We start from the raw sequence: 24,272 nt of genomic DNA on the forward strand, positions 1-24,272 counted from the left end.
TCCAGGACTGCACATTGTGGTCAGTGGAGCTTTTTTGTGCATATTTGGTTTTGTGGTTTGGTTTGTCTGTGTTTGTTTGATTTACACAATACAAAAATTTCTTCCGTTTCACGAGGGAGAATGCAGATTCTCTTTTTTGGTTGTGTAACTTCCACGAGTTCAGAGCCATCCTTGAAAAGGAACATGGAAAGTCTTATAACATTCCACAATCATAAACAAAGTAAAGTTTAAGTAAAATTTTTAAATAAGTAAATATGACCTCAGAAGTGACTTTTTCACAATTTTCCTTAAATCTTTTGAGGAAATAATTTGCTGAGTTCATAGGAACTACTCAAAGCTTTTCAAAATTATTGTTGCTTCTTATGTAGCTAAGCAATCTTTCATAGCAATGGTTGCTGAGGTACTTCTTCCCTATGTAGATCCTAAAATTCATGCTTACTGCTGGTAAAAATAAGGCCAAAGAGGTTATCCTGAGCTCATGGAAGGTATCTTCATAACTGATTGTCCCCCTGGAGATTCCTTAGAAGTCTAAGTAAGCAACTGAGCAAATACAATGTCTCATAGCATTAAAATTACTTGAAAAGAATTATTTCTAAGTTATTCAGATCAACAAGGATTGTCCTGTATGCTACAGACTATTAAGAAATTGTAACAGCAGATTTGTCAAAAATAAAACGTCTGGTTAAAAGATGAAATGATACTAAACTGGTACCCTTTGGAACTCATACTATTTTCTTTCTTAACATTACAAAGGCTGTGGAATGCCTGTGTGTATATATATCTGTCCTATAGAAAGATCAGGATTTTCAATCTCTTTGCAAATTTGAAAGAAATAAAGGACTCCAGGACCTGACAATCCAACAAACTTTGAGTCACTTCAACACCTCCACTACACGAAAAACAAGGTCATAACACCCCATGAGTTAATTCTAAAACCAGGGATTTTTAAAATGTTAGAAAATTAGAATTCTGTTTGTACAACTACTTTTTTTTTTCCATGGCCTAGAAACCAGATCATCCAGCTATGACCTAGTACTAGGTGAAAACATGAAATTATACTCCAGCACAAAGCATAACATTTTATCAGAATTCCTACATTGCCGTCAGGGGTTAACTGCTTCATTTACAAGCAATACCAGTGCACTTGGTATTAATTTCTGCAGTATCAAGAGATATCAGAGTGTAAAAAGGCAGAAAGCCATCAAAGTCTGAGAAGCCATTGGAAGCATGTTGATATCATTCAGAACTTGAAGCTTATCCAAACAGAAGACAGAAAATCAGTCTGACAAATTACATGTAAAGTTAAACTTTTAAGAGAACACACTACAAAAAACTCACAAAAACACACCAGCCATGAACAAAAAGAAAACAATAAAATATTTCTCCAAAAATCATGAGAACAAGCATGTCTCTAGAGAGTCTACAGATCATCAAAGGGTCAAAAAAAAAAACCCCAGAATCTCACATCCAGAGAGGATAACAACACAAGACTTTCTTTTTTCATTCACTATTAATATTAAATACTTTTTCATGTTTCATTACAGAATGTTTTTTGGGGTGGGGCAGGTGGATTGGGATGGGATGGAAAAGACAATGAAGCCACAGGACGACACCTTTGTAGCTGAATTGCTGATAAATGTAACAACAGGACAAATCAACATAATGGAAGAAATCACTGTGACTGGTACTTATCAAAAAGTGTTAAAGCCCCTAAAATAAAAGAGGAGAGTAAAAAGAAAATCACACAGGATAGCCAAAATAAGGGCCAACTGCAAAGAAATGGAGAAGGGCATTACAATCTCAGGTGACTGGACAATAAACTGGCAGCTTGACTTTTATGACAATAGGGCTCAGTTACTGCATATGGGGAGGAATAATCCCAGCTTCATACAGGAGAATCACAGGCTCTACAGAATTACTTCTTGGTAACTAGATCTTAGACAACACTAGGAAACTAGTGTTTCTAGTGCTCCGTAACTGGAAGAATCCAATGAGACAAAAGGATTAGAAGTGTCACAACAGGGATATCTTGAATACCTGAATGGGAAAAAAGTTTTTTATCTTTGTGTCAGTAGTAAGTAGTTGGTGTGATGCACTCCAGAAATTGCCCTAACATACTAAACAGAATGTGTACATGACACTAATGGTTAAACATTTCAAAACAAATCTGTTCTGCAAATTCTCTTACTGGATCATTAGCTACATGACATTTTTCCTTTCCAGTGTTTTTATACTTCAGAATGAAGCAACAAGTTGAAAAAATAGTAGAAAAACTTATATCCAAACACCTTTTGAGGCAATTATAAGAAAAGTTGTACTGTAAGGGGATCACATTACAGAAAGTGAAACCACAACCATATAACTTGTCAAATGGCTCATATATACACTGGAACAAAGCTATGGACAGGACTGAACTCTGCCACTCCAACTTGAGCTACTACTGACACAAATCCTCCCATTCCCATCATAGAGCAAAACATGCTTTCACACAATACTTACTTTGCTGGATTTCTAGAACCCAGAGTCCAATAATGTGATAATATCTTTTTTTCATGAGGTAGTGACTTCTTTGCCTGAAAAAATGTGTGATGCTCTACACAAGACTTCCAAAGATTTTTGCATGCTCTGTAATTTAACATGTTGAAGGCAACAATATGCTCTCTGGATTCATTCTGTAACAGCAGGGAACACCATGTTTCAACATATACAAGTAGATGAAACAGCAAACAAGATCATAAAAAAACAATAGAATTATTTTAAGCTTAAACATGAAAAATACATTGAGGCAAACAAACAAACAAAAAAACAGCATATAGTAGATTTTGAGCTGGAGATGGCCAAAATATCTCTGTGACTATTTGAAATTCCAAACTGCAAAATGTGCACTTTACAAGTTTATGAAATGTTTATAAAATATTTAAGTCTAGAGCGGTGAAGATTTTGTATATATGAGTATCATGTAATACTGATAAACATATTTTCAAGTTTCCAGTCAGATTTTGACCTCTTAAGACAAACAAAAATTCTTTAAAACATTTAATTAAGGGTGCAATGTCAAAAGGAAAAAACCCCTCATTCTTGGAATTCAAACTCTTCGTGTAAGGCTTCAATTCAATAATGTTCTTTCAAGTGCCAGAGTATACAAAAAGCATATTCTTGATATTCTTTCAGAAGAAACTGAAGATGTTAAGAGTGATCTTTCTTTGGGGAAAGAAAATATTGAGGTTCAGAAGGCAGCAGAATATAAAACTTGCGCGTCTCAATGCAAAGTCTCGCAAGTAAGTTTAGTGCCAAAGTGCCAGTGAAACCTGAGTGCAACACAATTGTGCCATCAATTTTTATCCTAAGAGTTTTATACAAGAGAAAGCTTTGGTTAGTTAATCTAGTTATTGCAAAGAAAGTGGAATGAGAGCAAAGCAGAGTAGAAATAAAGGTAACATGAGACCTGAGACAATTGCCAGCACAGCTCAGCACTTCAGTGAAAAAACAAGTTTTCATCACTCATCTTTTCTAGCTCCTCTAAATTATGACTGATTTTTGACATCTCAGCATATAATTAGACAGGCAACCTTTCATTTGTTCACAGCAACAATCCTGTTGGGAAGTAACTACAAACCATTTTGGCTGCTATAGTCAATCTGTTTTTCTTGTGTTCTTTTTATTTCTAGGCAGTCTTCTACAATTGACACATATCTGAGACCAATCATGCATTTTGCAAATCACTTCATGTGTAGTCCAGAGAATCAATGGCTTCAGACATGCTTTTAAGAAAAACAGTGAGACTCTCAAGAGAAAAAAAGATTTCCTCTTGATTTTACACAAGAACTGAAAAACATTTAACTGATTACAGTCTTTAAGGAACGTTTTCTCTATATCTATTAAAGCATTTAAAACATATTTTCTTTTCAAGATGTGGGTTTGTTTTTTGAGTCTCTTGCATATTGGAAACAATTTGTCAGTTCACCACAATTGCTTCTAAGTAGTTATGTAAAATAAAGCAGGAAAGCACAGCAAATCTTAACTCAGAATTTCTTGAATATATAAAGCATACATCACAAAGGTTTAATGAGAAATGCTACTTCTGACATACTCCCTGTTGGTTGAATACCACTTGAAGGGTTTTACTACTCCAGCAGACAAATAAAAGGAAGTGTATGGATATTTTTGTTGGCCTGAAGCACTGGCCTTTCAATCACCACAAAAATTATTTTAACCAAGCATCTCAATTATACTGAAAAGCTATAGTATAAAGATAAGGAACAAAGTACATCTAATATTCTGTTTTTAAATTTAGGTTTGATAGCAGCAATTAATTTTGCTTGTTACAAGTCTGCTTTTCTTTTGTCACAGAACCTTCTTAGCAGCCTTTAAGTGGGCTGAAAGTTTCAATATGGATTTAAGCTAGGAAAAATATTTTGAGAAGTTTCATAAAAATTTGTTCAACTTTTGGACTAACATAATATTTTATTAATAACAATCTGCCTCACTAACAGGCCACCTTGCAAGTTATACTGTTAAATCTGTGTACTTTTTTAAAGGTGAGGAGGGATCCAAGGATCTAATGCCCATCATACTTCTCAACTCAAGTTCTAAAAGAATGGCATTTTCATGATTATCAAGAAATAAGGATTAGAGAAATTTGAGGTAAAGGGAGCAATTCCACATAACTGAAGTGTTTTGCTAGTTCAGCATATGGAAGAATTTCTGCATCAGTTTTATGCCTACTCCATTAACAGAAAATCTGAAAATACCTACAGCATAAAAAGTGAAGATATATTTTAGTATGCAGCAAATGAAGTTGTTTTTAAGCATTAGATAAGCACATTGAAAATAAAATTTCATTTCTAAAAGGTACAAAATGCTGCCTTTAAACAGCGTAGTTCCTATTCCTACCTTAAATCCTGCACCCTTCATTAAGCCTATATGTCATGAGCTTCTCTAGCATCAGACATTCACTGATTCATCAGTCTTGCTCCCCAATCCTTATTTGGCTCTTCAGTAGAAAAAGAAATACTGCATACTCCTAATCAAGTAGCTGATCAACAGACCGGAGCAGTGGGAGGGTAAAAGAGAAGGTGAGTAGAAGGGAAAGAGTAAGATAAGGTAAGTTGATTTTTTCAGAAAAGGCGCGTAAGGAAAAAAAAAATGGCGTAAGGAGAAATAAGGAGAACAAATCAATGAAACATGGAGCATCCCAGAGGACTGCAAATCCATTGCCTTTGAGAACTTTCTGTAGATTTTTGTAAAGAATCTACGTATGACATATAAAATATAAAAGAGGTTCTACAGTACTATCTTCATCTTTAGTCAAACCTTGCCTATGAATATACAGTATCTGCTCTGTTTTCCCCATACTCTTTCATCTTTCCTACTTTCAGATTCATTTACCTATTTGCTTCTGTTTTTTGCTTCTTGTTTTTCCCAAGCAAAAAACTGATCATTTTGAAGACTGACACCAATGCAGCCATCTGCCCTCACACACCCCTCAAGCACCCCACTATTCTGGTGAAACCCCTGGGACTCCACTCCCCTCTCTCCCACCGCACGACACCAGCAAGCTTTTCCAAGCAATATCACCAGAGCATTGCACACTTGATGCCCTAAATTTCAAACAAAGGGGGCTGACAAGGATGAATGTATCCACAGATTCAGTGGCACACCTGGTCTGCTTTTTCATATAAACTGAGAAGGAGTAAAAAGGTCATGCAGCTGGCCTTACTTTTCTTACAGTTCTGCAGCTCTTTAAGCGTGACACTGCATGCATTACTGTCATCTCCGTAGGTTACAAAACAAAGAACTATGATCACTTAAGAGAAGCTAAGATAAAAGAATCAAGAGCCTTGAACTGTCATCATTTATCAAATGTTTAATTGAACAAATTAGGATTGCTGCTCTCTTCAAAAGCTACACAGGTCTCCAGAGTAAAAAATTCTACTTTTGACAGCAGTCAAGTCTTTATGTAATGAACACACATATTTTACATTAAGTCCACAGATAGTTCTATATTGACAATTTATTCTTCCATATTACAAAACCACTGTGACTACACTCATTTTCAGAGAATCATAGAATGGTTTGGGTTGGAAGGGACTTAAAATCATAGAGTTCCAAGCCCTGTTTTACCAATCATTCTCAGAGAGTTCTGTTACTGCATTTATTTTCACAGACACATTTGGAAACTGCTGTCTGAAAGCCTGTACTTATCTGTATATTTGAAAATATTTAATTTTAAAATTATTATTTGTCAGTGAATTTTTAATCCTCAAACCCAGGAGAGAAGTTACTACTTGTAAGTCTTTACGCTCACAAGTGAGTAGAATGGTCTATCAACCACTCATTTCTTCATGCAGTCAAATATATATGAACAGACTGTGACATATCTGTATACACAAAACATTTAAAAACTTACAGCTAATAAAAAAACCTTAAGATCCCCCTACTGTGTGTAAGGACACACCCTGTGCATGCTCTGTGTGCGTGCAAGCATTAGTGCAGTAACACTGTGTCTGGAAACTAACTCTTTTTAAACGTGAATCCTGAAAGGTAACACGTACATACTCGCACACTCCTTGAATTGCAAAGAGCCCACCAAACTGGGAAAAAAGAAGGACACACAGAAAAGAAAAAAGAAGAAAACATAGTCCTTTGGGGTAAAAAAAAAGGGCCTCCTTAGATATCTGTGTTCAGCACACCTTCTAATCTATGTGGGTCAAGAGGTGGTCTTGTAACACAGTTCCTATAAATTTAAGAGCTTGTGTACTACCAGAAAGAGCCTCCACGAACTTTAGGTACAAGTTAACACTTGCCTTTTACTAAGTTTTGTCCTCAACTGAATTAAAATATTTATACATCTGCTGATCACTAGTTTCTGGAAGTTGGGGTTTTTTTCTGTCATATAAAATAATCTATGCTCTTTTTAAAAAGATATCTTATTTTTTCATATTGTGGCAGCACAATAATAATCAGTAATCAAATTTCTTTCCCCATTAAATACACTAATATTTCAATTGTTCTGCAAAGAGCACAAAGCAACCAACAGAAGCCATCTCTTAACAGTTGAAAAATTTTATATTTGTTTTCTCAACTATCTTCACATAATTTGCCTGTTCCTAAAGCCCTCCATGTTACACACAGCAGCAAGTGGGCTATTCCCCTTTTCATCTGCAAAGGTCTCCTTTCCTCCAGGAGCCTTGCTTTCTTCCTGAGCTCTGAGACCCATAAGCTGAAGGGACCTCACAAACTCACCCTAGGTGGGACAAGCAGTTTAGTAGATTCACTGCATTAAGTAACTCTACAGGGCAGGGAGAGCAACAGGGGAAAGAGCAGCAGATGCTGATGAGAAAGGGGAAATATGCTATCATAATAGATATTGGAGAAAGGATGGAGATCTGCATCTACCCGAAGTCTCCAAGGAAGAAGATACCTCCATGGGAAAGATACAGTCCAACAGACTGAAAGTGGAGGGATTAAGTGTTGGAAAAGAAACAATAAAAGGGAGAAAGAGAGAGAGGGAATAAGCAGACCAGAATAGCAAGACCAAATTAACAAAACAGAGCTTCAAAGGCACATTATCCCAACAGAGCCTTTTGACTACCAGTTTGTAGGTTACATTCAATATAAAATATTGAATATGGTCACTAGAGCAAAACAAAATTAGAGGACTACTTACATGTTTTTGCCGTTGTTGTATAAAAAACTTTTTCCTTTTAAAGGAAATTTTTAAAATGTTCACCCTAAAAGACAGAAACAGGCCATGAAATACTGAGCAATGTTTAGAGTGATAAAACAATGAAAAATAATACTGTGTACAGTGAGCCTGAAAGATTAGAGCTGTAAAATATTTAATGAATAATATGCAGACATCTCTTGTGTTGAGTGGCAAATAGATGTCCTCGTTTAATCTTTAAATAGTTCACAGCAGTTCTCTCCCACCAAATCTATTCTTGCAGCAAAAAACTTGATGACATCTTCTACACTAAGCTGCACAAATGTTAAATGTGTCAACTTTTGTATAACTTTAGAGTCATATGACAACTGTGACTAAAAGAACAAAATTTAAGACCCTAATGACATGACAAGGTTGGTCTTACAACAACTGCAGTGTCGCAGAGGCTTTGCAGAATTCGTTTCATAATGTCAAAGATATGTATTTGTCTTACTTATCACTAAAAAAACTCTAGATAAAATCATAATTTTAGAAGGATAAAAACTATAGGAATGAGTGTTAATAAATTTTTCACTTCATTAACATTGCTATGTAATTTATGTGGTAATTTTAGAACTGAACACATATTTTTAAATATACACAGTGTGAATACATATTTTCTAAGTTAAAGATTACATCTGCAATTGGTGCTCATGCAATTTTCATTTTAATTATACACTTATCAGTTTTGCTAAATTAAACAAACTTCTACCCACCTGCACACCTTCCCACAGCAAAACAATATTTGTCTAAAATACCTAAATTTTCTCTGCAATAGTTCTACTTCAGTAACTGAAAACCTGCATTTTTGGACAAAGAAATCTCGGATCTACTGTCAGCTGGAATCTTATGGAGGCCTTAAGGCAACCTATTTAAGTCCTAATCAAGTCATGTTTGCCTAAAAAACAATCATGAAAGGGTTTTGTAAGTTTACTGCTAAAAGTCTCAATCTTTTCGTGAACTGATACTCCACAGGATGTTAGATATCAGGTATGAACTTTGTTGAAAGTCCTCTCAGTTTGGCACAGTCTTTGCACCGCTCTCATCAAGCAGGATGGCATAAAAACTCATTCCCCACTGCTCATGGGAGAGGCACTTGAGTTATAGAGCAACAACCTTCATGGATATATTCTCCTGTATTTGCCAGTTACTAACAAGAATATTAACAGAATTACCTATCCCTCTTCCTGCACAAGAGGAGGAAAACAATGCCATTTGCAGAAAATTCTTTCTTCCATCAATTACAGAACCACAAAGAAACAGGTATTTCAACACTATTCTTTGACAAGACAAACTGATGTGAAAATTAATGGAAAATTGAAATCATATCCACCTCTCCTGTTAGGCCAACTCTTGCAATACTTGTGTCATTTGACTTCCTACCTCAAACATCAGTCATCTGTGCTGCTCATCTAAAAGCTCTTTATTCTGAACTACCTGACAAGTCATAAATTTTCAATTGTATTTCCTAAGCTGCAATTCATTGTATATTAATTCTTTCTGTGCTTCTTTCTGTGTGATTCTAGTGCTGAACTAGCACCACTTAAGTTTTGTGCTTCTGGTTCTTTCTTACCATATTCCTTGACTTAGACTAAATTTCAACAAACAAGTTTTTGGAGTTATTCCAAAATAGCCGTCATGGTCTGGTCTTACCCCAACACGGCGACAGCTGAAATGCAGGACACAGAAAACTAACCTTGCAGACTAAGTGAAAAACCCTCTACCCAACAACAAAAAGGGAGCTAGCATCCTAAAGTACCAAAACTCTCTCAATCGCTCTCCACTGCCCCCTGCTTTTTCTTGAAAAACCCCAAAACAAACAAAAAACTACCAAAACCCCATCAAAACCAAAACAACACCCATGATTCAGTGCATGACCATATAATCACTTCAAGCCAAAACAGGGCATTAAGTCTCTTTATTTTGACACTCTCCTAAATAGAATACCCCTCTCAATTCCTTTCATTCTTCCTAAAGTACAACTAAATCTACTTAGTTCAGGCATGAAGAACACTTGCTACTCTGACATTTTTACTTAAAAATAACTAAAAATCATTTGCAGCATTATGCCCACAAATTCACTGAACGTTAACACCTAGAAAAATCCAGCAAAAAAATCTAGGAGATTAAGGTGTCAAAGCTCTTAGACATTAACAAGTTCTTGAAGATGGCATACTCAAAAATTATATGAATAGAATGCAGTTACTGTTATTATGACTGGTGGTTCAGTGGCCCTTCTCTCTCACCAATAATCTGTTCGGTGACTATGCAATGTTCACAAATCATTAAATTGCATTATTTATTTAAAAAGCACTCACTAGTTGTAGCATATTAAGAATGATGGATCTTTTGGGTCCCATCTTCCTATCATTCACAAGCATCAAAATAGATTTGTCACTCCGTGGGCCACAGAATCACTAATTTTTTATTAAACTGGCAGTCCTGTCCTAGAACTTCGTACTAACAGCTGATACTTGTGACTTGAAGCAAAGACAAAGTTTCTTTACCTGTAAATCCTATACTTTGCCACTGAAAGAAGATTCTGTCCAATTTGCTATGCAAGATACTTGTTTTTCAAGTTTTAACTAGCAATGTATTATGCATTCCCCAAGCAGTTTCTCTGAAGTTTTCAAAGCAGTGAAAAAACTGCATACATAAAATAGCATTTACTACCTAACTTTAGTTGCTGCTGATATAGAGAGTATTTGTACGTTTTTGTCATTCATATTTACTTGCAAAATCATTTGGAAATTACCACATAACAATTAAGCACCCTTGAGAATAACTCTGCAGAGTGCACAAAATACTGCATTAAATCCAAAGCTATTTTTTAAACCCAGTGACTTGCATTGTCGCTGACTGATCAGTCAGCTCTTTACGTAGGTTGCTTTGATTGAAAAGCACCTTTTTGCCAAAGCAGAGCTCTCTCACTGCCTCTGTTCCTGAAAACTTTTGGTCCCCTTTGACTACTACCATATGGCATAGTTGTATTGTTGTCAACCACTGCAGAGTATTTTACTTAAAATTTTGGAAAGAGTGCTTTGATGGTGTTTGCTGCCACCTTGAGTTCTAACTCGTTAATGGTGAAGTTTGCACAGTCCATAGGAAAAACCACTTGATACAAATGGTGTTACATAAAGAGCCTAAATAAATACCACTTCAGGCATTATAGAAATATATCCTGCTTTGAGATCTAAAATAAGACTGAGAAGCCATACTACAAATACATCCCAAGCAACTCCACTCTGGTGGTTTTTAGTGTTTGCTTGTTTTGGTGGGATCAGGGAATGGACACCATTCCTGCACAAAGAATTAATATTAACTCATGCAAGATGCCAGAAATAAAATATCAAAAAATTAGCCCCTGTGTAGGGAGCTTTTTCTTTCAAGACGAAAAGAAATTTTTAGAGAGAGAGAAGCAGAGAGAAAGTGAGTAGGAAAGCTTGGAACAACTGTACGAGCTGTCAGCTGAAAATATTACTGCCTAAACGTCATATTTTAGAGTCGGAATTATTTGAACTGAAAAACCTGTGGGTTTTACTTCCCTCCATTTTTTTTTCTATAAATGAGAAAAGGCTTTTGTGAAAAGTGTTTTAGCATGTATGTTTTATTCCTCTGTGCTCTTCAGGAATAAAAGTAGCACAGGAAGTTGTACATTCCTGCTGTCTTGTGTGCTATAAACTATCTTTCCCTTCCTTGAAAAAATGCATATTGCCACAGATTTTAAAATGCCATTACTTTGTGATTTTCAGGAACAACTATTATCAATTCATATCTTACTCAGTTCAACTAAGTTGGCAGAACAAGATTGGCAGAAGACAGAAAATGTGCCTCCAGCTGGCAGTTTTTAAAACCTGCAGCGGTTCAGAGAGGCTGAGAGGCTGATGTATGAAAGAGCAGCACTCAAGGCACAAAGATGAAAGAAAAGTCTTTTATGCTTCAATGTGCATTAGAAATGGAAAAATACAAGTTTTCACTGTGCTGCTGCATGAGAGCATTATTACTGACATGCATTTTACCCAGGATGATTGCAGTATATCCCAGGGAGTTGAAATGCAACTCACAGCAAAGAAGAAAAAAAAAAATCCAGAGACCATGCAGTATATTTTCCCCTAGAATTTAATTACTTTTCTGATTTTATTGCTTTTCTATAGGAAATAGCTGTTTGGTTGGGTTAATAAATGAAAGGATGGAATGACAGTAGTATTTAAAGAATACAGCTAGGAATTTTTTTTTGTATAATTAAGGCCCAAAAAGCAAGTACAACTCACTGGAATGCATTTTTCTGTCATTATTAAGAACACTGTACTATCTTACTGAAAAACTTATCCAGAAAAATTGTTACAAATTCAAATAACTCACGTATAACATGACAAAGATATAGTTTTATCAAGCAGAAAAAAAAAGTTCATACTTCGTTTAAAAAACAAAGACTGGAAAAAATTTCTTTCTGATCCAATTCAAAAACCTTAAGGAAATGCCTGACCTCCATATAATTTTTTTATTCAGTTTATAATTTATAGTATAACTAATAAAGCCCAAAAGCACTTCAAAAAAATTATAGCTTATGTAACTTCTCATGTCATTCACATCAGAGTTCTTGTGCACATTATTTCTTTGCAGAGGTTATTTTCTACAGCACAATCATGCATTCTAATGTTTTATGTATCAGAGAATAATGTGAAGGTCTCTCACCTGCTTGTTCATGTTATATACCCATATTTGATGAGATTTAAAAATATCTACATTATATTATCCTACTTCCTGGAAGTCTGAAACTCCAAAAACCTAATTTTACCTTTCTACTCCAAGAAGAATCTTCTTGCTGAAGGCCATGTTAAATAGGTCAGACTGAACTTAATTCAGATTGAATTAGGGGATGAAGTTTAATACCAATACCGATTGGTTTTGTTTGTTTTTAAAGAGACATATTATTGACAATAACAGCAGAAAATCTCTAAGACCACAAGGTCCTCCTAATAATGTACCTGTGTGTAAATTAACTTGATCAAGAATTCACACAGTGCAAGGACTTCAAAAGTCTTAAAAATTTAAAAGCCCAGGCAAGTTTTGGTTTTTATCTAAGCCCACGGAAATAACACAATACTCCATAAAGAACAAATATACATATTGTAGGCTTCTTTGGAAAAAATGTGAAAGCAAATGGAAGTAAGATTGAAAAAACTTGACCTATTTCTTTACCAGGGATAGAAGCTTGTACAGATGAGTTTTCTGTATACAGCAATTCCACTGGATGCAATCCCAATCATAAGATCTAGATTATGGAGATCCTAGAAAAGAAAAATACTGTAAGAACACAGATCCAGTTTTTGTCATTCACATTTATCTACTAATAAATTTATTTTCAAGCTTTCTATACCTAAATTGCTACACTTGAGGAATTAAAATCAGTTACATTTTTTAGTTTTGATTTTTGTGGCTCTCTTTCCTTTGATGTTATCTATTACACATTTTAAATATTATTAATTCAGAGAAGTTATAACATTCATCCTACTACCCTGGATGTTCCTTAGGCCTGTATCAAGAGTAAATCTGCAAGTCTAACTTTATTAATTTCAGGAAAGAAGTTGAAATACTTCCCAAGATTAGTCAGATGTCACAGAATTTTGGGAACCAAACAAAAATTGCCTGATTACATGCTGTTTAAAAAAAAGAGAGGAAATAATTCCTTACTTTTTCCTAAAAGGTCTTACCAAGAAAGACTGCACAGGAGGTGACCATAATTTTGCATATGAGAAAATGTTGGAGAAATACACATGCACATGAATATTTCATATACAAAATGAAATCCATTATTAACTAAACCAAAAGCTGTGCATTAGCTTAACACATGCAACTGAGGAAAAAGAAAATCATAACTGTACAATCCTTTCCAGGTACTGAGATACTCAAGAGAAAGTACATTCTTCCATATAAGCAAACATTTGAGTTTAAAAAAAAACAAAACAAAAAAACCCAAAAAGACAGAGAGGAGGATGCTGGATGGTCATTTTGAGCCTAAACCCAGACTAATGTTAAATAAGTTACAAACCTTGGCTTCCCATTTCTTATGATCAATACACACAAATGTGTCATTACACAGATTTCTAAACAGAGCTGAATGCATACATAGATCCACATGTAAGTAGAATCCATTGTTTCAAATATCAGGTTTGACTCAAAAGCAGTTTCAGACTGTTTTTAGAGGACAGCCAATGGTAACAGATTCTCTTAAAGCCTTCAGTAGCACAGTTGCTCCTCTAGATGGTACTCTGGCCTCAATTAATATATGGCTTTCCTCCATGTCCAATCCCAATTTCTTTCTATTAGTAAGGTACGGGAAAATAGAACAGGTAGCATGTGCTCTGGCAATGCTTGGAAAGTCTACAATAAATCCTTTAAAAACAGTTGAATAGAAGTGTGATACAGGCCCATAAATGAGTGAAGTCCAACCTAATTTGCAAAGCATAATACAGGAATCCAGAACTGACATTCCTGTACTTTAATACTTGGGAAGAACACTGAGGTATTCAGAAGATTAACTGCCTATAGTTTAGCTGTTTCTGCCATGATATGGCCAACCTAAAGCAGGGTAGAAAATTGCATTATTATCACTTTGAGCTTGCTCCAGGTTCTTGCTTTTAAAAACCAATACTGTGAAGAAAAAGCAGCTTTTAAAGTAAAACCTTAAAATCGACATGATTAAGTAGAAATAAAGGATTATCTCAAACACTTGATGGGGATTAATTAGGCTAAACTACTCTATTTTCTCCAGAAGTTTTGTCAGAACAAAGTTCATTTCTTACCCTCCTCTGCACCAGCCCAAACCACTAAGCTCCCATGTTATTTGTTATTATGAACTCTCTTGTATTGAGCCTAAGAAACACAAAATCAAGATGCTGGAATAGCATAAAGAGAGGGTCTCTTATATGAAATATGATATTGTTGTACAGTTATTTCACTTTCAAAACATTCTGTTAAATTGTATAACAAAGAAATAACATGCATTTTTTATTAAAAAACAGGTAACATGAAGAAGATAATAACAAAAAGTTGTAAAGATAAAAAAGTTGTCATGCCAGGCATCTATCTAGTTAAGAACTGATTCATATTTGATTTAATTTACAATTACCATTTTGACTTTTGTAGATATGGAAATAATATTGATTCAAAAAATTTCCTATCTTCAACTCTCTGAGTAAAAATGAAAGATAACAGCAGATTAATTATTGAGCAGAGGTGATAGTGGTCCAGAGTGAAAAGGAGATTAGAAATTCAAGAAATATCAATATAGTTTTAAGATATTGAATTCACTCTCTTGAGTCTCCTAACACTATCGCATATTTTAATATTTTAGAAGTTCAGATTTTCCATCAGAAAAAAAAGCAGAAGTGTTTGCAGATGAAAACTGAGCTCATATTGAAGTTGCATGTTTAGTAAGTTGCTTAAAAAAAGGCTCACACTTACATTAAATATTTAACTTTCTATCATAAAAAAAAAAAAAAATGAGGAAGCTATATATCCATCTGCTCTTCAAGAAACATTATCCAAAAGTATCCCACTCTCAACCACCAGTACAGGAGCACCAGTTTCTTTGGGCCATTAGTATAAAAGCCAGGTGTCACCTGTGTATGGCTTCTGCCATACACAATCTAAGAGGAACATGGTCATCAGAATCCACAGAGATAAAGCCTTTCACAGAGACACAGTTTAATTAGCCCCTGCTAAATCTGGTCAAGGCACTGGGATGTGACAAAACTGGAAGGATGATTTGAAAGCACTGTTGAGAGCGGGGAGGTTATCAGGAGGCACTATAAACACCCCTGGCAAAGCAGGGGCAGGACACAGTAGCGTCTGTGAAGAAGCAGCTTATAAACCTTCATTGTAAACTTCTTACAGGCCTACAGCAGCATGACCAACCTCATGTTGGTTGACAGGTTTGCCTCGTGGCATTCAATCCAAAGAGGGACTTGCAAATGATGTTTTGGAAGGACAAAACTTCAGAGAAAAACAACTACATCCCGACTAACAACTTCCCTTCTCAGCTTCAGGTCATTTACAGCTAGAGGATTTCCTGGTTTAGAAGCTTCTTTTGTGTTTAATGGACTCCAGTGACTGCCTGGCTGCTCCTGACAGCTATTTCACCTTGGGCATCCATTAAACCAGAAGCAACGCTTACAGTTCAACTGCAGCCTTGTGGAAAAAGTTCCTTTACTTAAACCTGTCTCTTTTTGGGTAGACTGAAGATCTTCCTGGCTATTCATGTTCTCCATGCTGTTCACCTGCTACGGAAGGCTTTTCCTTAAAACATTCATGATTGTTATCCTTCTCTGTACTTTTCTTTTTCCATTAGCTACTCTGAGATAAGGAAGGGAGAGGAAGAATGAAGCTCAACATTCAAATGATATCGAAACTCAGTTTGAAAAGTTTCTGGTTTGGGTTCTATTTCCCTCCTAGCAGCTTCTAAACATCAGGTGTCTAGTTCAATGGCTAGAAAAACCAGATCACTTCAAATATTTCATCCATAAAAAAACCTGAATTTTGATAAACCTATTATTTTGAATTGAAACAGTAGCAAAATAGTCAGCAGTGAAATTTCATTTAGCTGAAAATGTTTGAATCCAGTCTATTGTCACTACCGGCACTGGTAAAACCACTACTGACATCCTGCATGCAGATCAGTGGCCTGCAGCTCAGGAAGGATAATGGAAATTAGAAGAGCTTTCAGAAACAACATCCCATCAATATTAAGAGACTGGTCACAGTCTAGTGTGGAAGTCTTAGCACTCAAGTTGGCTTATCAAAATACTAGGCTATAATAGAAGTTAAAAGGCAAATATCCAATCAAGTTAAGTGCATATAGTGATCTCAAGTGTAACACTAAGAGCTTCTTCAATAAAGTAGAAAAGTGACAGAGGACCCAATGGACAGGCTATACAAAGTCAGATTTAATAAGATAATTTCCTTCCCTTTCTACTTTTCTCCATTATTAAAAAAAGTATCTACCTTTTGAGCACTGCATTTCATGAATATGAGTGTAATTACAGTGGCTTCATACAGAAGTATTTTAGGAATTTCTAGAAATTCAATGCAACAATCACTTATTTGTGGCAGCATAAAGAAAAACAAGAAGAAAATATGCTGAAGGAAGCAAATTACTCATTCTATTCCTTCCTCATCATTAAAGAAATTTATCTATTTTTCATTCCAACTCTTAGTGTCAGGATCATTAACAAACCTCAAAAAATGTTAGGAAAACTAGAAATCATCTTCACCTAGGAAATCAATTATCTGCAATAATAATATCTGCACTTCCTCTGTTTTTTCCACTACAAGTCCTACACAAAAACAATTTACTATTGCACAGAAGGTAACTTGCACCTTAGGATGCAAATAAAAAAGCATTTTGGGGATTCACTTCAGATGAATAGTGTAGTCAAAAATTAAATTGCAGTAGACAGTGAAATACTAAGACATGTTTCTTATCAATGAACACCTTGTATCTACAAGAGTTCAAATACATTTTTACTGGTCATCGTTCACACTGTTAAATACTTAGATTTAGCCTGGAATTAGGGAATACAGGAATGTAAACAAAAAAAAACCCCAAACCTCTATATTCTTAACACTTAAGAAATTAGTACTAGAAATTCAGACAAATTAAACTTTTAAAACACCTGCCAACTAGTAGCACTAAACAGAGCATCCATTTTCTTTCAGCTAAGACACTCAGAAACCTTTGTAAAATTATTAAGTAAAATATAGTGCAGTAATTACATAGTTTGTCTTAAAAATACTTTGTTACGCTTTTGAGGAGCTCTAGTTTATTTGGTTGAAATTCCAGCACCTATGTCACACAAGTTATTGAAAAATTACCCAGCACTACTTAAAAAAAGACATGATAAAGCCAGCACTTAAACATTCCTTGTTTTACTGCTATTAATTAATGTAAAAAAAAAAGCATATAAATTTACTTTCCAAGGGAAAAATTACAATGTAAACATACTCTACCACTGTGCAATTCCACTCCATAGAATTCAAGTGTTCTTGCTATATTTATATAGCAGGACTCTGCTTCAGATTGCTTGAGGCCACTAGAAGAAGGGGAAAAAAAAATATGAACCACAGACAAGTCAAAAGTAAAAGACATTATATCATATTTATTCCAAATGCATAATACCAGAAGAATGCCAAAGTCTAGTGTGTCAGAAATGACCCCACATTAAGCAGTGCCACGATTTCTTCACTGGTGAAGGCCCTGCTAAACTACTCCCAAAACACTAAATGAATTATATGTGTTTTTATTACCTTAGCCACTGTGGACTAGCTACTTTTAGAAAAATCTTTGTTATCTGTTATATTCAAAGGGATGAGGAAAAAATTCCCCTATAAAATCTGACGTTTTAATAAGAAGCTGTATCTGTAAATAGTGTGTATTTCATAGTCTCTCAGAAAGAAGTCATGTAGAAGAAAGATAAGAAGCACAAATGTACTCATAAAATAAAGGGGAGAGAACAGATTAAAAGTTATGAAACTCACCAAGGAAAAGCCCTCCCAGTTTACCTAAAATCTGTAAGTCCTAAAATATTTTTTTCTCCTGCAGCTAAGACATTAAAATAATAAAATCATTTGACCTTCTCATCTTCAAGAAAGCTTCTGTAAGTACAGGTAAAAACAACTCTTTGCTAGGTAAGCTTCCAAAACAACATGCATAAAATTACATTAATCAAATGCAATTTAGGTACAACCTGCAAAAAGTTGACATAACATTGAGTTAAGAACTCCAGCTTTATTGCTTCCAATTAATATCCCTCTTTTTAAATGCAAAACCATCAAAAATACAATGTCCTGAAACAGCAACTTTAGGAAATATTACATCATGCTGGAGAAAACTGAAAGCTACCTCGAACTGGAAAGCCATGGCCAGCGTGGCTTGAGGATGGCATAATATAAGGAAAAAACAGGGCAAAGATGAAGATAACTGCTGTTTGTCACAATCCTAAACTGGTTTCTCAGGTCTACATGTGTACTGGCTATTGTCACCTTTATTCTGAAAAACTTTAGTAGACCCTATATCTTTCACTGAGTCAGAAAATTATAGAAGCAAACCAATGCGAAATGCCCATTTTGTTCTATAAAAGGATGCTGAATATGTTTGCAAGAATATATTACTCTCATTTTAAATAATTTGATCAAGTACTTAGTTCAGAAGGTCTGCTGCACACCAACGAGATAGGCCTGCAAATTTTAATTCTCAATTTATGTACTCCATCTACACCAGACCAGTCATGCCTTGTGTCTTGAAGGGCCAACAAGTATCTCAGCACAGATTTAGGTTTTTTACTCATTGTTGTTACACCCTCCTACTCAATTAGAGGTGAAACGAAACCTTCAGGTCCCTAAGCAGATGGCAATTATTCAGTGAGATGAACAGGCAAGAGGAAATTGGTCTCGATGTTCCAATTTTTATAGGTGTTGATGCCCAAGCACTAGAAAACCTCATCTGGAATTTAAGCATCCTATTTAGTTTCAAATGCATCCTTCTCTTCAAACTGATAGCTGGATCTAGCAAGCACTATGAAAACCTTAACAATTTGGACAATATCTGCATCCTAAGATCTCGGGCTGCATATGTTACTGAGCAAAACACAGCAGGAAAACCACGTTAGAACCAACTACTTACAGAAAAATCCCCCTATGGATTTAGGGATGAACACAGAAGGAAAATTTCTGAAGCTATACCACTTCAACATGACAACAGCTGCTTTCTTAACAGCTACATACTGTCCACTGAACAGTGTGACATGGACTTGTTCAGGGAACACTTCCTCAGATTTTAAAAAGCAACATAAGACCTAGGTAACAAAAACCTTGCACTCAGTTACAACACGTAACACAAGACAACCTCTCTCAAGTCTGTATTTCAGCAATTCAAGCCTTTTTATTTTCCTTTGTGAAACTTTGTGAAAGTTTCCCAAAGGGTAGACACTAAAGAATGAAAAAAGGATAGATGTTTATAGGTTGGCTTTGAAATCCTGTAATAGAAGAATACCAATTTCAAAGCTATAATAATTTACAGATAACCTATATGGTTTGCAGCAATATTTTTATTCCAGATTAGCAGAAATCTCATTCCAAAGCAACAATGTGCTCTCGAAGGGTAAAAAAGTAAATTCTTCATTTGCATCTTTCCTTCCCAGCAGCTCTGGTGAACACCAGAACCATTCTTGTCAAGTATGTTCTTGGCACTGATCTAGTCAAATTCACGTCTGAGACATACGAATGCCAAAGGAGTATGCAAGGAATACTTCCAGGATATACAATAATTTGTCTGCCTCTCCTTGCACTCTAAAGTAAATGTGTTAAAATAATAAAGAAACATTTTTTCCGGTCCAATCGACTCAGTATTTTTATTCAGACTTTCAATTACCAACATCTCTGTTAATTCCAATATGGAAGTTAAACTTTTCAAACATCAAGGTTTCACTCCACCAAAGACACTCAATGAAAGCACTGATATCACTGAAAGGACACAGAGAAGAAAGAAGCCTTTCCAACAGACCCCACCACACCTTAGTTTGAACCAATGCTAACTTCTGATCTTTCCTCTGCAGTACATAACCAGTTTTATATCTCTTGCTACCACAGCACTAAATACATAAACTCAACCCAGCCAATCCAAGACTCTTCAAAAACTTCCCTCAGTGGTCTCCAAGGTGACTACTTCCGAAAGACAAGCAGGTTTATTCATTCTTGTCTAAAAGTCCTCATCAAAAAACTACTGAACCTACTGGAAACTGCAAATTAATTTGGAAGGAGTAGAAAGAAGCATCAGGTATTGTGTGCCTGAAAATGAACTGTTTGGAAAGCAGTCCAGATTAGTATTTCCAACAGAAAGGACAGTTGGAGTTAAGAGTTCAGTGGTTAATCTTCTTTTGCCCCATAAATGACAAGGCCTGTTCTGGATGGCTAGGGAGCACACGTGAAGTTCAGAACTACTCACTACACCCACTAGCAGTAAAGAAACCAGAGGAAAAAATAAGAGTATTGAAAGATGAGAAAAAAGCAGCTGAGGGACATTAGGAAGACATGAAAATGGAAATATTTCAGGATATAAATCAAAGAAACTAAGAGAGCAGGGAATTAGCTCTGCTGCAGTTAAGATACAGACAGAGAAAACAATTCTACAGAGATTTGGATTTCATTTGCTCACAGACAATTTCTTAGATTGGTATATTTGCATTCAGCTTGCAAGTATCTGATCAACACCACTAATTCCAAAGCTGCAGTCTTACAAGAGACAAATCAGCAGGGTCAGAGAAAATAATTAGCAGCGCACTGACTGGAATAATCTGTTGCAGCCTTTGTATTACACTCAGGAGAGGGGAGTGAAAGCACAAAGTTAATTGAAGTGTTTTATGGTTATGGCATTTCTTGGAGTTTTTTTCCACATATATAGGCAAAAAAAAAAAGTAGAATTTGAAAAATTATCAAATGTTCTTCATGCAGCAAGCTCCTCAAACATCTAGCATAGTGATCTAGATTGTTGCCTTTAATAATATTTAAGGCTAACTAATCTCCTGGAGGTTATAACTAGAAATTTATTTAAATGTTTCAACACATTAGCATCATATTCTGAATATAATTAATCTAGCATCTCTATGATAAACCCAAGTATTTCACTTAACAACTGGCTGTTGTAATGAAACTACTAAGAACTTGAGTCTTCCTTTTAACATCTTTTTTTTTTTTCTTTAAGAGCTAAAGAGGTGAGAGAGAACTAAAAGTTCACATTACCTGTGCTGCTCATGTAGCGTTTCTACTTTGGTAAGAAAATCTTTGTTCTGCTCCGGTATAAAGTTGTAATTTGAAAGATATCCTGAACAATGCACTGAAGCATTATAGTCTCCAAGTTGTGCTGTTAAGAAACAAGAAACACATACACAAAGTTTTCATAGTTAATTGGATTTTTGTTTAGAAGAAATTCCTTCTCATTAAAATACATACATATATGGGAGAATGCAGAAATTACTGATTATTTCCTAACAGACAAGAAGTGTTGAACATCGGGAACTGTATGACCTCAGTGAGGTAAGATTTTTTTCAAAATACACTTACCAAAACTATAATCTCAGGCACTGAATGACTCAGTACTTTATTTAGTTACTTATGTAGCCTCACTTTTGCATCACAACCTGTAACAGCACCAGACAGATGTCATGTGCTGTGCTGACACAGACATGCAGCACTGTAACATCAGAGAACACCAAATTGCTTCAGTAAGAGATGGCAAATGAAATCAATTTGACACATTTACTTGACTAGAACATATTAGGAGTCTTCAACAAGATCTGTCTCTTAAAAAGCATCCACTCTTCCCAAATTCAGGTGGAAATGGCTCTACTACCAACTTTGGCACTGTCCTAGAAATTCAGCTGTGAATTACTTAACAGAAAATGTGAAATAACTGCTGACTGACACATAACATTATCAAGTTGCTACAAAAAGTAAATAACCTGTACTAACCATCTTTTTCATAAGGAATATGGAATAGAGATTATAAAGCCTTAAAGTTTCCCAGAAGATATTGGTATGATTTGCAAATTAACAGAAAAGAAAGTTACTCATAAGCTGCAAACAATTCAGCATCAAAAGCTCCTCAACTAAATCAAAGTTCAAGAGCACACTTTTAGGATATACTATCAATAATATTAACACTATTTTCCAGAAATCTTTTTTTTTAAAGCACAAAAAAGATATTTAAGTGATTCAAGTTGAGGGGCATGAGAGGCACATCAGAAATAATTTACACCTAGTAATTAAGTAGGATCTATAATGCAGGGTATAACTAATATTTGCCATGTATATATATCCAAACTGCATGATTTATATGGTCCAGAAAATGGAACTACAATGATGCAATACAATTCCCAGGGAAATGCAGTCAAAAGCTAATACAGTTGCACACCTAATTTTCTGCATCAAGAGAAATATTTAAATAAAAAAGGGAATGATAAAGAGAAACTAATTTACTTTAAATACAGAAAGTCTTGCATCCTTAGTTCTTTCTTTTAAAAGGTAGTCTAAACTTTAAATTAATTAGCAAATGGCAGGAAAAGGACTAAATATTTTCCATGAGAGCCAAAACATGTATTTGAACAGTACTGTAAAATTTATCTGAAGAAAAACAAAAAAAAAAAGAACGAATAAAAACAAACCAAAACAAAAAAAAAAAAAATCACCAAATCAACCAAGACAGGTGATGCAGAAGTATCATAAGAAACTGAGATGATTTTTAGAAATATCCATATATTGACAAAATGTCCAAGTCTGACAATGCTAAGTCTAAGGCAACAACAATAAAAGTGAAAATTTGAAACTTTTAGAAATAAGTAGTATGCTAATAATAGCATAAAATAAAACCCACAATTTCACAATTACAGTAGTTGATTGAGGATCCCTTCCTTTACTAGTCATTAACATAACCCATCTTTTCTATGAAACAATCTACATCTTTAAGGTTTGCTGCAGCCAGTTTGAATTCTAATCTTGCCAATGGGAAAAGACCAGATTTCCAGGAATAAGATAACATCGTTTTCTACTTCAATTTTCCTTGCAATAGGAAAAGATATTTTTACTGTAATTTTTCCTTCTCTAAAGGGGGCAACTGTTATTCCTTCATACATTATGAGGTAGTCTTCTTTCTAATCTTCTAAATAGGCTATTCTGGGTTTTTTCCCTCTTGCTACTAGCTACCTGAGGCCATGCCAACAAGGGGAGCAATTTAGCTTCTCCAACTCCCTAGCCAGCTGTTACAGTAGAAGAGAAACATCTTGCAAGACTAATGATCTTGTGTAAAATTTAATTATCCAAGCAGGAAAAAAAAGTTAGGACATGTTGAGACGTCGGCAAGAATAATAACCTATGATGCTTCTATCTCTTTACTGGTTGTCTCCAGAAGAGAAAAGAAGGGCAGGAAATATTAAAGACCTATTTCTAATCTGAGTTTCTCCTGACATAGTTTCTGCTCTGATCACAAGTCAGCAGATATGAACTCAATGAAGATAAAGTTAAGATTATAAAAATAATAATATTTTAACCTTTCTCCATTCTAGACCACTGTTGCTCTTTAATTTATTATAACAAGCAAACAATATAAAGCAAAGTGAGAAAAAGTAGAACCAAAGATGAGTCAAAAACCAAACAAACCCCTGATATATAAATATCAGAATATTGTATTTTAGAGTTATATATCTAATATGAAAAGCTTTAAAGGAAGGAATGTGATGAACCATTAATTTAAAAGGACATATTCAGTAAAAACAGGATATTTATTTTTAATTTCTAGTAAAGGAAGAGTTCAATAGCCAAGTAGCCATGCTAAAACACTAGATTGACAAACTTTCAATAAAGTAAGAGCTTATAAGTGCTTGAAACACAAATCTTGAGATCATATATGTTTACAAAGCATAGGATGTGTCTATGCCTTATCGAAGCCTAAACAAGCTTCTTCATGCTATATAGTCTTCATACTTTTTTCAAAAGTAATTTGTTCAGATATCCTTCA

General features: G+C 35.0%; 1 protein-coding gene across 5 annotated transcripts in view; it reads right to left on the minus strand.

Moving 5' to 3' along the window:
* Positions 1–24,272, minus strand: part of PTPN3 (protein tyrosine phosphatase non-receptor type 3) — a 158,074-nt gene that overhangs the window by 43,672 nt on the left and 90,130 nt on the right. For all 5 annotated transcript variants that reach the window (XM_038163408.1, XM_038163399.1, XM_038163416.1 and 2 more), the window contains 5 exons: positions 21,503–21,623; positions 17,712–17,799; positions 12,908–12,996; positions 7,670–7,733; positions 2,500–2,672 (listed from right to left, as the gene is read on the minus strand). In XM_038163408.1, coding sequence (XP_038019336.1) covers positions 2,500–2,672; positions 7,670–7,733; positions 12,908–12,996; positions 17,712–17,799; positions 21,503–21,623 — 535 coding nt within the window. The remainder of the gene's footprint in view (positions 1–2,499; positions 2,673–7,669; positions 7,734–12,907; positions 12,997–17,711; positions 17,800–21,502; positions 21,624–24,272) is intronic.

Source organism: Motacilla alba, chromosome 2 (assembly GCF_015832195.1).
Source record: "Motacilla alba alba isolate MOTALB_02 chromosome 2, Motacilla_alba_V1.0_pri, whole genome shotgun sequence".
Taxonomy (NCBI): Eukaryota; Metazoa; Chordata; class Aves; order Passeriformes; family Motacillidae; genus Motacilla; species Motacilla alba.